Source organism: Odocoileus virginianus, chromosome 1 (genome assembly GCF_023699985.2).
Source record: "Odocoileus virginianus isolate 20LAN1187 ecotype Illinois chromosome 1, Ovbor_1.2, whole genome shotgun sequence".
Lineage (NCBI taxonomy): Eukaryota > Metazoa > Chordata > Mammalia > Artiodactyla > Cervidae > Odocoileus > Odocoileus virginianus.
Window position 1 is genome coordinate 4935886 of NC_069674.1, and position 16218 is coordinate 4952103.

General features: G+C 38.9%; 1 protein-coding gene across 21 annotated transcripts in view; it reads left to right on the forward strand.

Moving 5' to 3' along the window:
- KMT2C (lysine methyltransferase 2C) overlaps positions 1-16218 on the forward strand; it is a 260160-nt gene that overhangs the window by 66022 nt on the left and 177920 nt on the right. For 18 of the 21 annotated variants that reach the window (XR_011482353.1, XM_070451895.1, XM_070451133.1 and 15 more), the window contains exons 2-3: positions 241-330; positions 13232-13320. Coding sequence is in view for 20 of the 21 variants with exons in the window: in XM_070451895.1 (XP_070307996.1) it covers positions 241-330; positions 13232-13320 (179 nt within the window). In the remaining variant the exon portion in view is untranslated. The remainder of the gene's footprint in view (positions 1-240; positions 331-13231; positions 13321-16218) is intronic. The other 3 variants (XM_070451507.1, XM_070451548.1, XM_070451918.1) reach the window with 1 other exon arrangement.

The following is a 16218-nucleotide window of genomic DNA, read 5'->3' on the forward strand; positions in this document are numbered from 1 at the left end:
GACACGACTGAGTGCCCTTCACTGAGCTGGATGGTGAGAGGCCGGTAGGGGAGATGAACCAACAGATGCTGTTTAGCACCTGTTGGAATGAGGTCCTCGAGGGTGTAAACTCCTGTGAACACAGGTGTAAATCTGAGATATAGAGGGAAAGGTAAGGAGAGAAAAGGACTGAACATCTCACTATTTCTAAACAAACACTAACTGCCTTAAAGCAAACTAATATTAATGTCTGATCTACAGTTACATCCTAAAAGCGGATGCTGTTAAAGTGCTGCATTCAGGATGCCAGAAAATTTGGAAAAGTCAGCACTGGCCACAGGGCTGGAAAAGGTCAGTTTTCACTCCAATTCCAAATTCCTGTTTGAATTTCTGCTTTCAGCCCCTTGCTTTTTTGAGCGTGTCAGTCAGTGTCCTGTCCAGTGGAGTGAAATCCTGAGATGTTTGAGGAGAGCTGGTCTTGAAGCGTTTTCCCTTTGCCCGTTTTGATGCCTCTGGGGCTGAGCAATGGGGTTCTGACTCCAGTTATGTTTGGTAGCAGATAGAGGCACTGGCCCAAGGTGGCTAGCTTCCCCACCCTCAACAGGTTGTTGTTGTTGTTGTTGTTGTTTTTAATTGACGTTTAGGGCAAACCAGTAGTTTTATAGACCTCAGCAGGGGGAGTTTGTGGATCTTCCCAGTATGTTGACCTCACTATAGTTTAGCTCTGATCAGTTGAGTGACTTTGGGTAACCTATTTAACCTTTCTTAATTTCAGTTTGGGGCTTCCTAGGTGGCTTAGTGGTAAAGAATCTGCCTGCCAATGCAGGAGACACTGATTCAATCCCTGGGTCAGGAAGATACCCTGGAGGAGGAAATGGCAACCCACTCCAACATTCTTGCCTGAAGAATCCCATAGACAGAGGAGCCTGGTGGGGTACAGTCCATGGGGTCGCAGAGAGTTGGACACGACTGACAGATTCAGTTTGGTTATCTGTAAAACAGATAATGCCTACTTCAGTAGGGTAGTTACGAGGATTCAGTGAGAATAATGTACTTTAGGGGTTTTTTGTTTGTTTTTGGTTCATGTATTTTGAAGTTCTGTTGTTAGGTTTACATACACATTTAGAATTATTTGTTGTTGGGAATCAGTATTGCATGTAATATCCTTCTTTATCCTTGTCATTTGTTTTGAAATGACATACTGCTTTGTATAATATTAACATATCCATTTCAGCTTAATTTCGATTATTGTTGCATGGTCTGTTTCCTTAAATGTGTCGTCATATTTGATTTCAGCTTCAAGTAGACAGCATATAGTTGGGGCATGTTTTTTTATTTTTGGGGGGATATGTTTTTTTAAATTGATGCACACACGACCTCTGTATTTTGATTGGAGTGTCTAGGCCACATAGTTTTAATGTAATTATTAATTTGTGCTGTTTTAGGGCCATCATTTATTTTTTATTTCTACTGAGTTTTTTATTTTGGTTTTGTAATTTTTTTTCTTCCTAAAATTTCCTCTTGGTTCTTCTTTATGTCTTTTCATTATTTGCTGATACTTTCTATTTTAAGTTTTAAGTGTTCAGAATTGCTCATTCAATTATAATAGCTGCCTGAAAGTGTTCATAAGTCCAACTTCTGTCATTTTATCATTAGCCTCTTGTGTTCATTAGCCTCTTGAGTTGTATTTTTTCGGGTGATTTGATTTTATTGTAGTTCTTTGAGTATCAAGTAATTTTGGATTGTTTCCTAAATGTCTTAGATATTATAAGACTGTGGATTTTAGAAACATCTTATGGAGAAAGTTGGTAATTTTGATTTAACAGTCTCTTAGCCTGGGTAGGTACAAGCTGCAGGTTACAACCAGCCTCTTGTGGAACTGTTTCTATTTGTACTGTGTGTGCAGTACCAAGTCACCCCTGTGGGACCTGTTAGCCCAGCTCTCAAAGGTGTTCTTACACTAATTCGGATCAGGCCCACCCACGGGTAGGTTGTGGTCAGTTCAGGCAAGCTCTTTCTCCTTCTGGACCTCAGCACTGAGTTCTGGGTTTCAGACTTCTTTTAGTTCAGGCCAGGGGTAAAATGGTAATAAACTTAGTGATACTTAGTGAATTTTGGTGTCTGTTGCGGAACAAACTGCTGTTATAAGTTTTTAAGGCAACTCAAACAATTGTTTCATGAATTATTTACATGCTTGTAGTTAGATTCAGTGGGAGAAAAAGTTTGGCATATATTTCTCCATCTTATTTAGAGGTGGAGCCCCTTGATAATCTTTTGTTTGGAGTTCTTAAATTGAAAAATAGGCTGTAATTTTATTTTCTTTCATTACCCTTGATTTGATTTGGTGTGTATGACAGTTGTAATATCTACAAAAAATGGGTGGAAGAGTGTTCCTTCTTTATTTTATGGAACAAGTCTGTGTTTTTTATAATGGATATTGGTTTTATATAATGTCTTTGATTTTTGCTGTCAGTGGCATGCCAGCCTCATAGAATGAGTTGGAAAGTGTTCTTTTCTTCATTATTTACAAAAGATAGTGTAGGATTTCTTAAAAGTTTGATGATTTGATTTGGATTTGATGATTTCTTAAAAGTTTGGTTTGGATTTTCTTTTTGTCAAGGCTTTTGTTTACAAATTCAATTTTTAAAATACGTAATAGGGTTACTCAGATTCTCTGTTCTTAAGTCATATATGGTAATTTGTGCCTTCCAAGGATTTTGGTCCATTTCATCTCAGTTTCTGTTTTATTGACAAAATTGTTTGTAATAGAATATCATCTTCCTTTAATGTGTGTAGTCTCTCTAGTGATGACCCTCCCCTTTCAAATTTTTTAATTGGTGATTTGTGAGGCTTTTTAAAGTTTTCTTGATCATGTTTGCTAGTTGGTCATCTGTTCTTTCAAAGAACTATCTTTTGTTTTCAGTTTTAAAACAAACTGTTGTGGTTTTATGTCATCAATCTCTGCTCTTTATTATTTCTTCCCTTCTAGTTATTAGTCTTGATTTTCACTTTTCAATTTAAGTGGAGACCTATGTTACTATTAAGAGGTTTTTAATATAACTTTTAAAAAAATTGAGGTATAATCGATATACGCTATTTCAGAAGTGTCAGATATATGATATAATGATCCTCAATTGATTTGCAGTTATTAAAGGTTATATTACTCTGTTTATACATGGAGTAATATAACCTTTAAAATATTTTATAAAATAATTATTATAAAATACTATATTTACTGTGTTGTACTATATATCCTTATAGCTTATTTATTTTATACATAATAGTTTATACCTCTTAATTCCCTACCCCATCTTGCCCCTGATATAACTATTTAAAATTGTAAGTTTCCCTCATTCACTGATTACCTGAATGTTACAAATCTTGAAATGCCATGTTTTTGTTTTCATTTTGCTCAAGCAATTTTTAAATTTTCCTGGTCATTTCTTTCTGGACTAGTGGTTGTTGATATTTCTCCTTTTGTGGACTAGTGGTTGTTGATATTACTCCCATCGATCTTGATTCAGCTTGTGCTTCATCCAGCCTGGCATTTTGCATGATGCACTCTGCATATTAGTTAAATAAGCAGGGTGACAGTATACAGCCTTGACTACTCCTTTCCCGATTTGGAACCAGTCCGATCTTGGGATCATGTACTTGAAAGGAGTAGGTGTTCTGTTGTCCTTAGGTAGGATGTTCTTGAACTGTCAGTTCAGTCCATGTGGTTGGTAGTAGTCTTAAATCTTCCATCTCTACTGAGTTTTGTGTCTATCTGTAGCAGTTACTGAGCAGAGGGTTGTGCTATCCAGGTATAATTGTGGCTTTCCTTTCATGTTTTGGAACTTTGCTGTGGAGTGCATGCATTTTTAGGATTGTCTCTCCTTAATGAAGATTCTTGCTGCCTTCATTTAATCTGACAAGTTTTGCCTTTCAGTTATTGGGTTGAGACCATTTACCCTTAACACAATTACTAATGTGGAGGGCTGGAAGAAGCACAAGCTGGAATCAAGATTGCCGGGAGAAATATCAATAACCTCAGATATGCAGATGACACTACCCTTATGGCAGAAAGTGAAGAGGAACTAGAGAGCCTCTTGATGAAAGTGAAAGAGGAGAGTGAAAAAGTTGGCTTAAAGCTCAACATTCAGAAAACTAACATCATGGCATCTGGTCCCATCACTTCATGGGAAATAGATGGGGAAACAGTGTCAGACTTTACTTTTTGGGCTCCAAAATCAGTGCAGATGGTGATTGCAGTCATGAAATTAAAAGACGCTTACTCCTTGGAAGGAAAGTTATGACCAACCTAGATAGCATATTAAAAAGCAGAGGCATTACACTGCCCACAAAGGTCCATCTAGTCAAGGCTATGGTTTTTCCAGTGGTCATGTATGGATGTGAGAGTTGGACTGTGAAGAAAGCTGAGTGCTGAAGAACTGATGCTTTTGAACTATGGTGTTGGAGAAGACTCTTGAGAGTCCCTTGGACTGCAAGGAGACAACCAGTCCATCCTAAAGGAGATCAGTCCTGGGTGTTCATTGGAAGGACTGATGCTGAAGCTGAAACTCCAATACTTTGGCCACCTCATGCAAAGAGTTGACTCATTTGAAAAGACCCTGATGCTGGGAGGGATTGGGGGCAGGAGGAGAAGGGGACGACAGAGAATGAGATGGCTGGATGGCATCACTGACTCCATGGGCATGAGTTTGAGTAAACTCCGGGAGTTGGTGGTGGACAGGGAGGCCTGGCGTGATGTGATTCTTGGGGTCGCAAAGAGTCGGACACGATTGAGCGACTGAACTGAACTGAACTGAACTGAGGGATTAAATCTACTTGCGCTTTGTTTTGTATTTGTTCCTTCTCTCCCATTTTCCACTTTGTTTCCTCCTATTCATTTCCTATCTTTTTTGGGTTAATTGAATATATTTTTAGGATTCCGTTTTTATTTTCATTGGACTAGAAAACTGACAGTGTGTGTGTTTACAAAAGACTTAGGATTTACATTGCATAGTGTTAACTCTTCAGAGGATGCCTCAGTTATTGAGATGTGATATAGAACCCATACATCAGCACACTTTTACCCTCCTATGTTTTGAACTATTTTTTCCATACATTTAAATTTTCTGTGTATTTTGAAACCCACAATAAGTTATTATTTTTGCTTTCAACGGTGAATTAATTTTTAAAGAGGTTTAAGTATAAAAGTCTTTTATAAATTTACTCACATTCCATTTACATCACTCTTTATTCTTTTGCATACGGGAATTTTGGTCTAGATACTTATTGAGTATTGTTTTCCTTTTGTCTGAAGAATTTCCTTAACATATAATGAAGGTTTCTTTCAACTTGTTTATTTTTTGTTTTATTTTTTGCTGTTTATCTTTATTTGGCTATATCAGGTCTTAGTTGTGACACACAGGATGTTGGTTGCGTCGTTTAGGATCTTCTGTTGCGCTGGGCTAGCTTCTCTGGTTGTGGAGCATGGACTTAGTTGCCCCACTGGCATTTGGGATCCTAGTTCCCTGACCAGGGATCAAACCTGCGTACCCTGCATCACAAAGTGGATTCTCAAGCACTGGTACACCAGGGAGGTCCTACTGTTATTTTTGAAGGATGCTTTTTGTTGTATGTGTTATTCAAGGTTTATGGGTTTTTTTTCCCCACCTTTAATTTTCTTCCAAGTACTTTTCAATATGTTGTTTCAGAGTCTTCTGGCTTACATCCTTTCAGATGCAAAGGTTGCAGTCATTATTTTTGTTACTCTGTAAACAGTAAGTAGGTCTTTTGAGGGGAGTTGCTTTTATGAATTTCTTTTTCTTGCTGTTTGTCAGCAGATTGACTGTTAAGTGCCTTACTGGGGTGGGTGTGTGTGTGTGTGTGTATTTGTGTGTCAGGAATTTTGTTGTGCTTCTTGTGTCTGTGTTGTGTTTTATTTCTTTTTATTTATTTATTTGGCTGTGCTAGGTTTTACTTGACTTCCCTGGTGGCTCAGACGGTAAAGCAGGTTTTTACTTGGCAGCATGTGGGATGCAGTTCCCTTGACCAGGGATCAAACCTGGGCCCCCTGCATTGGGAGCACAGAGTCTTAGCCACCAGATAGCCAGAGAAGTCCCTGTGGATTTTTATTTTTTCCACTTTGTAAGATTTTGTTGCTATTATTTCTCTAAATATTTTTCCACTTCCTTCCCTCCTACTCAAGCTTCACACATATTAGAGTGGTTGTTACTGTCCCAGAGGGCATTGCATGTAGCTGTGTTTGTCTTTTATTTGGGGAAGGTTTTTGTTTGTTTGTCTTGCTATGTTTTAAAGGTCAGTCATTTTTCTTTTGCAATTTCTAATCAGATGTTGATCTTTCAAAGTGAAGTTTTCATATGATGTCATCATTTGATATTAACCATCATCATCTTCCATTTCGCTTCTGTTTTCGTGTTTTTCGTACTCAGTAAGCATGAGGCATAGTGATAATAGCTGGTTTAATATCCATGCTTATCTGTCCGTCATCTCTGTTTTCTGTTTCTATTCCTTGATTTTTCTTCTGGTTATGTCTTTTTTTTTTTTTTTTTTTGGCCACCAGTTGAATGAATTGTGGGTCATTTTGATTCTGTTGTTGCTTTTGTTAGCTCCTTTATGGCTGGTCTAGAATAGTGTTTGTTCTAGGTTTCATGTAGCCCTCTCCCTAAAGGCGTGCTCCAGATGCATTCTATGTAGTCCCTGAGGTCTTAGCACTCTGGCCAGAGGGAGCATTACAGATTCCTGGCTCACTGTGAGCTCTGGGACTCGTCCATATTGCATCTTTTCTCTATTGGTTCTTGCCTTGGAAGCAGTTCCTATTCAGCCTTGTGAGGTTTTACACCACAACGGTACAGTTTGGTATTCAGATTAAAACTCAAGGGTCCTCTTACGCAGATTTCTGGAGCTTTTTCTCTGCTCCCTCGTTTTAGTGTACTCTGCTCCACAAATTCTACTCCTTTAGCCCCCTTGACTAATGATTTCTTTCTGCCCATTTCAGCATAGCTGCCAGCCGGGAGTTCCCTCTGTGCGCTGCAGTTTGTAAGTTAACTCCACACAGAAAGCCTTTGTGAAGGTGGGGTTCACCTTTCTGGTTTCCTTTTTCTCAGGGTTACAGTTCTCTCTCTGCCTGTTGGCCAGTGTCTGATAATTCCTGTTTCTTATACTTCGTCTGTTTACCACGAGGGTGTAAATCTGAACCTTCTTTTTCTGTGTGACTTTAAGTAGAAGCCTCCTTTGCTGTTTTAGGAATTCACATTAGTTTTTCTTTTAAATTAGTTTTAGTTTATAAGATTAACAAGAAACATTGAATTTTGGAAAATTTTCTCAAATAGAATTAGTTGTATTATTTTACCTCATATTTCTTTGCAGCAAAGTGAAACAAGGAAAAGTAAGATGAAAAGGTTATGTGATACAAAGGAAAAAGAGAAGAAGGTAGAAAAACTAAAGAAAGATTAAATAATCTTTGTGTTATCATTTGTAATTAGACTATTTAAAACCAAAACTGAAAACCTGTGAATGCACTATGAAAATGTATGCATCTATTTTGCTATTTAAGTTTGGAAATTGCCAACTGCTATGGGTTTGACAATATGACCTTTATGTTTCGCATTCAGAAAAATAAAATTCGTGATGTCGATACATTGATCCATTGACCAGAAGCAGTAGAATTCTGATGGATTGATGAATGTAAAAAGTATGTTTTCAGTGGTGCCAAAAATCAAGAATAGAAGAAATAAGTAGAAGTAGGAAAAGGCAAGGCAAAAATTAAAATTTATTTTTTAGGAGTAAATACCACTGTTCAGGGGCTTCCCTGGTAGCTCAGTGGCGTAAAGAATCTGCCTGCAGGTACAGGAGATGTGAGTTTGATCCCTGGATCAGGAAGATCCCCTGGAGTAGGAAATGGCAACCCACACCAGTCAGTATTCTGTCTGATAACTCCCACAGACAGAGGAGCCTGGTGGGTTACAGTCCATGGGGTCACAAAGAGTCGGACCGGACTTATCAACTAAACAGTAACTACCACCATGATGCAGACAACCAACATTGAGACCCTGAAAAGATAAAACAGGTTTGATGTAAAAGCCAGTTGTACCCCAAACTTAAAACTAGTGATGGCCAGGATGGTAGCGAGAGAGCCTTAAAATAGAGCAGGGCATTGGCCTGGAAGATGAGGGTTAGCCAGCAAAGCCACGTGTGTTTCAGTTTTTTTAGCAATGAGTGTACACAGTTATGAAGAACATGAAAGAAAGATTAAATGTAAATTTTACTTTGATAATCTCTCTTGAATTAATTTCTTATTCTCTTTCCTGTTATAGTAGTCATGTTGGGATTATTTCAAGAGTTTCCTGTCTCCCTGTATCCAGTCATTATATTGGGCTGCAAGTTTCTCAACAAGTGAATTCCCCCCCCCCCCCCCCCCCCCCCGCCCCGCCTTTAAAAAGATTTCTCAGGCAGCCTGTCTCCTCGCAGCTCCTCTCAGTCCGTCTGCTCCAGCAGTGTGTCCTTGCTGTTCTAACAACTCTTCTCTCAAGAATTTAGCATTTGCTGTTCCTTCTACTGCAGAGCTCTTTTACCAGATATCTGCCTGGTTTGGGTCCTGTTCTACTTCACATGTGTACTCAAGTGTCTCTTTACTCAGATGAATTTTATTTCATGAAGTTTATTTTGTAAATGTAAAAGAGTCGGACACGACTGAGTGATGGACTGACTGATTTTATAAATGTATTTAAACAGATAGCTAGTCCTTCATTCTTTGCCTGTTTTTCCCTAGTATTTTCTTGTGTTTTATTTGTTTTCAAGAATAAAAAATATATCTTCCTACTAGAGTGTAGTTTGGAGAAGGCAGGGATTTTGTTTTGTTTATCCAGTGTTTTAACAGAGCCAGACACAAGATGGTTTGATTGAGCTGTCTAATGTTGCTTGTTAAATGTATTGTCTAAATACTTGCTTAAAATGCTTTTAATGTTTCATCTATCAGTTTCTGAGAGTGAGATGTTAAAACCGCCCATAATGATTGTGAAGCTAGCAATTTCTTTCTGTTGTTCTTTGTATGTGTGTTTTATTTAATTTGAAGTTCTATTGAGTTATGTTACACAGCTGAATTATTTTCATCGTTAAGTAATGACAGCATTAAGTTTTAGGCCATTTATATTTGCTGTGTAAACTCATATTTATTTCTGTCTTATTTTCTATTTACCATGAGTTTTTTTCTCCTGGTCTGCCTGCTGTTGGACCAATCGAACCTTTGCTCCTCTGTTCATTTTTTCTCCTGTAATTGTTTTAATGTAAACATAATAAGTTGCCTTAATAAATTCTAAAGATAACTGTTCTCTCCCTTTTCCCATGAACAGTAAAATCAGCCTTAGCCCCAATCCCCCCTTCCCCAAATTTTTGTCATCTTATTCTGCCTCTTTTCCCTCTTCTTCTTATGAATGATGGTGTTTTGACTGCTTGACTTGGCGTGTTATATTGGCAGATTTCTAATATTAAATTATGTTTGAATTCTGATTATTGATATTTTATTTAGATTTTTTTTTCATCCATAGTGTTTGGATATGTTAGGGTTTTGGTTCAGGTATCCTTTTTTACTTTTGGGGAGGGTGAGGATGACTTTAAACAGTTTGTAGTAATTTGTTTATCAAATATTTGAACTTTGATTACTTTAACTTAAAAGATTTCTATATTTCCTTTATTAGTTTTTATGGATTTCCTTTAAAAAGTAAAATTTAAATGGGTTTCCTATTGTTTAAAACAGCCTTTTGCTTTATTTTTTTCATATTATTTTCTCTATTTCTTAATTGTTTTTGAATCTTTTGATATTTTTCAAATAAATACTCAGTTCATTTGTGCCTTTTCTTTTTAAGTAATGAAATAATTTAAAGCTCTGAAATGATCTGAATATTGATTTATCTGTTTATAAGTCTTTTTTTTACATGTAGTCTCTTGCTTTTTTTCTTACTTTATGTGTTTAAATTTTTTTTTGATTCATTTATTTATGAGACATCAAAGACGTTAAAGGCCTTAGTTTTTTAAATTTGTATTGGTTAAAAAAATCTTACTTTACCATGATTCTTAACATTTATTTGACTTTACTGAAGTGTTTTTAAGTTAAAATCCATCACACTTGTAGTGTGATTCAGTTCAGTTCAGTCGCTCAGTCGTGTCCGACTCTTTGCAACCCCAAGAATCACACCACGCCAGGCCTCCCTGTCCATCACCAGCTCCCGGAGTTTACTCAAACCCATGTCCATTGAGTCGGTGATGCCATCCAGCCATCTCATCCTCTGTCATCCCCTTCTTTTCCTGCCCCCAGTCCGTCCCAGCATCAGGGTCTTTTCCAATGAGTCAACTCTTCGCATGAGGTGGCCAAAGTACTGGAGTTTCAGCTTCAGCATCAGTCCTTCCAGTGAACATCCAGGACTGATCTTTAGGATGGACTGGTTGGATCTCCTTGCAGTCCAAGGGACTCTCAAGAGTCTTCTCCAACACCATAGTTCAAAAGCATCAATTCTTCAGCACTCAGCTTTCTTCACAGTCCAACTCTCACATCCATACATGACCATTGGAAAAACCATAGACTTGACCAGACGGACCTTTGTTGGCAAAGTAATGTCTCTGCTTTTTAATATGCTGTCTAGGTTGTTCATAACTTTCCTTCCAAGGAGTAAGCGTCTTTTAATTTCATGGCTGCAATCACCATCTGTAGTGATTTTGAAGCCCCCCAAAATAAAGTCTGACACTGTTGCCACTGTCTCCCCATCTATTTCCCATGAAGTGATGGGACCAGATGACATGATCTTAGTTTTCTGAATGTTGAGCTTTAAGCTAACTTTTTCACTCTCCTCTTTCACATTCATCAAGAGGCTCTCTAGTTCCTCTTCACTTTCTGCCATAAGGGTAGTGTCATCTGCATATCTGAGGTTACTGATATCTCTCCCGGCGATCTTGATTCCAGCTTATGCTTCTTCCAGACCAGCGTTTCTCATGATGTACTCTGCATATAAGTTAAATAAGCAGGGTGACAACATACAGCCTTGACGTACTCCTTTTCCTATTTGAAACCAGTCTGTTGTTCCATGTCCAGTTCTAACTGTTGCTTCCTGACCTGCATACAGGTTTCTCAAGAGGCAGGTCAGGTGGTCTGGTATTCCCATCTCTTTCAGAATTTTCCACAGTTTATTGTGATCCACACAGTCGAAGGCTTTGGTGTAATCTACAAAGCAGAAATAGATGTTTTTCTGGAACTCTCTTGCTTTTTCGTTGATCCAGTGGATGTTGGCAACTTGATCTCTGGTTCCTCTGCCTTTTCTAAAACCAGCTTGAACATCTGGAAGTTCATGGTTCATGTATTGCTGAAGCCTGGCTTGGAGAATTTTGAGCATTACTTTACTAGCGCGTGAGATGAATGCAATTGTGCAGTAGTTTGAACATTCTTTGGGATTGCCTTTCTTAGGGATTGGAATGAAAACTGACCTTTTCCAGTCTTGTGGCCACTGCTGAATTTTCCAAATTTGCTAGCATATTGAGTGCAGCACTTTCACAGCATCATCTTTCAGGATTTGAAATAGCTCGACTGGAATTCCATCACCTCCACTAGCTTTGTTCGTAGTGATGCGAAAAGGCCCACTTGACTTCACATTCCAGGATGTCTGGCTCTAGATGAATGATCACACCACCGTGATTATCTGGGTTGTGAAGATCTTTTTTGTACAGTTCTTCTGTGTACTCTTGCCACCTCTTCTTAATATCTTCTGCTTCTGTTAGGTCCATACCATTTCTGTCCTTTATCGAGCCCAATTGCATGAAATGTTCCCTTGGTATCTCTAATTTTCTGAAGAGATCTCTAGTCTTTCCCTTTCTGTTGTTTTCCTCTATTTCTTTGCATTGATCACTGAGGAAGGCTTTCTTATCTCTCCTGGCTATTCTTTGGAACTCTGGATTCAAATGGGAATATCTTTCCTTTTCTCCTTTACTTTTCGCTTCTCTTCTTTTCATGGCTCTTTGTAAGGCCTCCTCATACAACCATTTTGCCTTTTTGCATTTCTTTTCCATGGGGATGGTCTTGATCCCTGTCTCCTGTACAATGTCAAGAACCTCCGTACATAGTTCATCAGACTCTATCAGATCTAGTCCCTTAAATCTATTTCTCACTTCCACTGTATAGTCTAAGGGATTTTATTTAGGTCATACCTGAATGGTCTAGTGGTTTTCCCTACTTTCTTCAGTTTAAGTCTGAATTTGGCAATAAGGAGTTCATGATCTGAGCCACAGTCAGCTCCCGGTCTTGTTTTTGCTGACTGTATAGAGCCTCTCCGTCTTTGGCTGCAAAGAATATAATCAATCTGATTTTGGTGTTGACCATCTGGTGATATCCATGTGTAGAGTCTTCTCTTGTGTTGTTGGAAGTGGGTGTTTGCTATGACCAGTGCGTTCTCTTGGCAAAACCCTATTATCCTTTGCCCTGTTTCATTCCATACTCCAAGGCCAAATTTGCTTGTTCCTCCAGGTGTTTCTTGACTTCCTACTTCTGCATTCCAGTTCCCTATAATGAAAAGGACATCTTTTTTGGGTGTTAGTTCTAAAAGGTCTTGTAGGTCTTCATAGAACTGTTCAACTTCAGCTTCTTCAGTGTTATACTGGTTGGGGCATAGTCTTGGATTACCGTGATATTGAATGGTTTACCTTGGAAACGAACAGAGATCATTCTGTAATTTTTGAGATGGAATCCAATAGTAGTGTGATTGAATCATGTTTAATAGAAGTTTTTTTTGAAGGAGGGTGGTTTGCATGGGTATGCCTCACTTTCTCCTTAAGGAGTATAATTTTAGAAATAGAGGTCTCAGATATCACTCCCCAGTTTCATTAGATCTAGAGGTATAACCTGGTGTGTGCACTTTGAAAAGAGCCACCTAGGCAGTTAAAGTCAACTGCTGTAGACAGGGAGTCATCTTCAGGTCTGGTAAAAAGAGGGGAAAGCCTCGTCTGAGGAACATGTGAGGAAGTGAGTTATGATGACACGGACATAGTAATGTGGGCCTGTCCCCATGTTTGGGTGTAAGGAGAAGCTGAATTTGTGGGGAAAACAACTGTGAAGTGTGACATTTACTGTCTGACATGGTAAAATGAAGGGAGAATTGCCTAAATTATTTTATTCCATGTACCTTTCACTTGTGCTTTATTTTGAGTAGAATTCTAAGTCTTAAAATGTACCATTTAATTATATGTGTTTATTCTTTGTCGGCAGGCCTCGAAGTCGAGGAAAAACCGCAGCGGAAGATGAGGACAGCATGGATGGACTGGAGACAACAGAAACAGAAAATATTGTGGAAACAGGTATCAAAACTTGATTAGAAAATTTAAAAATTTACACAGTACTTTGCACAAGAAGCGTTTGTCTGTTCACTGAATTCTAAAGTGTTCACGTGCTGAAGTAGTTGACAAGTAATGACAGAGTGAAAAAACAGAGTTTTCTTTCTTTCTTCCCCCAAAGCTCTGATTTAGTAGAAATCATTTAAACTCTGTATAGAAATATTTTATTAAAGCAAAGTTAAAACTGGAATAAACATAATTCTAGGCCATTTGAGTGATAACTCTTGGTAAATTTCTGGCTTATGAACCATCTGGTGTTTGTTTATTGTGTTAGTATGTAGGTGAGGGAAAAAGTACATTTCATGAGCTAATAATACTGTGGAATGCTAGGTTAAAGCAAACCAAATACTTTCTTGTCTCCTGGACTTCTGGGTGCCTTAAGGAAGCTAATGTGTTTTTGCATCTGCAAGAGGAAGGTAGAGTAAGTTGCCAAGGTGGTTTCCAAAATTTACCCTGAGTTAGTGATTTAATGAGCTGTCAGAGGGAGTAGGTTTCATATCGTGTTCAGAGGTTTGTCTCAGTGAGGTGGCCTCTCAGTGTTTTTATGGTCGTTGGATAGAGTGTAGACATAGCTGATAGGCTTCTTCTCTGAAGTTGAATGACATCTCCTTGATGCTTAAAGGAAGGAGAAAATTAGAGAAAATACAGAGAAAATTAGAAATTCCTACATCTTTTAAAATACTATTTTCCATGAAATACTTTTGGTTATCCGATGTGTTCCTATTATATGCCTGTAATTCTTGAAAAACCTTCAGAAGTGCAGCAATTTTCATTGCTTTTCCCTTAGAGTCTAATTAAGTAGACAGACCAGAGAGAAGCTGGAAGTTCAGAATGCATCTCCTTCCATTTTACCTCTTTGGTGCACATTCATTACCACATTTATATTTTATACTTGGATTTATTTCAGTTCCTCACAAGTTGTTTTTCATAGTTTTTCCCCTTGATTTAAATTTTTTCTGTACTTTGTGCTGCTACTTTCATGTCAAAAGTTATTTGTACTTTTGAGTAACATTTATGAGTAAGTACACGTCCCTCTAAGCCAGTGCACTCTGACTGCCCACGGTCCCGGCTCACAGTGGCACGGTCTTCCCGTCTGTCTCATCCTCGGAAGACTCAGCGCCTCCCTGTCCGTTTTCCTCTCCTCCTCCCATCGTCCATTCTCATAATCTATTCAGTACCCAGACCTAGTGGTGCCTTCCTTTCCTCAACAGTCCTCTCTCCAGCCCACGTGAGACACTCATTCCTTTTATTTATTCATTCATTGTGCTGCGCGGGGTCTTCCTCGAGGCCCTCGAAGGCTTCTCTTCGCACTGTGGAGCTGGGGCATGTAGGCTTAGCTTCCCAGTGGTGTGTGGGATCTTAGTACCCTGACCAGGGATTGAACCTGGGTCCCCTGCCTTGTAAGGCAGATTGTCAACCACTGGACCGCCTGGGAAGTCTCAGCCTCTCATTCTTTTGGCCGTACTTTAGCCTTTTAATATTGTACCACTTACTGGGACAATTGCTGTTTCACTTCCAAAATCTCAGTTTCAAGTCGAACTCTTCTTTACCAGCTCTGTCCACACCACGATAACCCTTCAGCCTTAGTGACTTGTCCAGCTTACCTTACCGATGGGATTTGTCGGCCTCTTTTTCTAGTTCAGATTCTGTCATCCAATTTGGTACTCTCTCTCTTATGCACCTTGAACTCCCTTGCCATCCTCCTGCTATTTTGGTTTCATAACGAAACTCAGACCCTGCATTGCAGCAGCCAGACTGACTGGAGAAAGCCTCAACCTCCAGTGGGTTATAGTTGACCTTCCACTCATCCCACTCATACCTAGAGTTCTCTCATCCATTATCAGTGATCATCCTTTCACTACTTCTTTCAAACTTTTGACACCTCATTTTCCATTTTCAGTTGATGATCTTATTTATTTCAATGAAAAAAAAAATAGAAGCAATCAGGAAAGAAATTCCACAGTAATCCACCATCAGATCTTCTTTCCTGTTCTCATCTCTGCCCCCCTGTTTTACCAGCCCTCCTGTTGAGAGGGGATGAAGAGTCTCGGGGGTTTCTGCAGCCAGCCCCTCTGCCTGTGTCTGTCTCCCTTGCCTCTTCAGTTTCCCTTGGTTTCTAGCGTCTTGAACTCCCCTGCTCAGAGAATTATTTCCATTAGTGTTAAGCATTTTAACACTGTGACTCTTTTTTTTTACTTTTTATTTTACTTTGGAGTAACAATGTTAGGTTAGTTTCAGGCGTACAGCCAAGTGATTCAGTTACACCCATACACGTATCTATTCTTTCAAATTCTTTTCCTGTTTAAGTTGTTATATAACATTGAGCAGAGTTCCCTGTGCAGTACAGTAGGTGCTTGTTGGTTATCCATTTTAAGTATAGCAGTGTACAGTATCACCCCTCTTAAACAAGAGTACCTTCTCTTGATCGGATATCGCTTTCAGTTACTGTGTTGCTTCTTTGCTCATCTTCACAGCAAAAGCTCTTGAAAGAATTGTCTGTACTTAACAGTTTGGTTCAGTTCAGTTGCTCAGTTGTGTCCAACTGTTTGTGACTCCATGGACTACAGTATGCCAGGCCTCCCTATCCATCACCAACTCCCAGAGTTTACTTAAACTCATGTCCATTGAGTTGGTGATGCCATCCAACTATCACATTCTCTGTCATCCCCTTCTCAGTCTTTCCCAGCATTAGGGTCTTTTCCAGTGAGTCAGTTCTTCGCATCAGGTGGCCAAAGTATTGGAGTTTCAGCTTCAGCATCAGTCCTTCCAATGAATATTCAGGACTGTATGGTAGTTGCTTATTTTCGTTCATTTTCTCATGAACCTGGCTACAGGCAAGCTTTCTACCTCTCCCTCTATTAA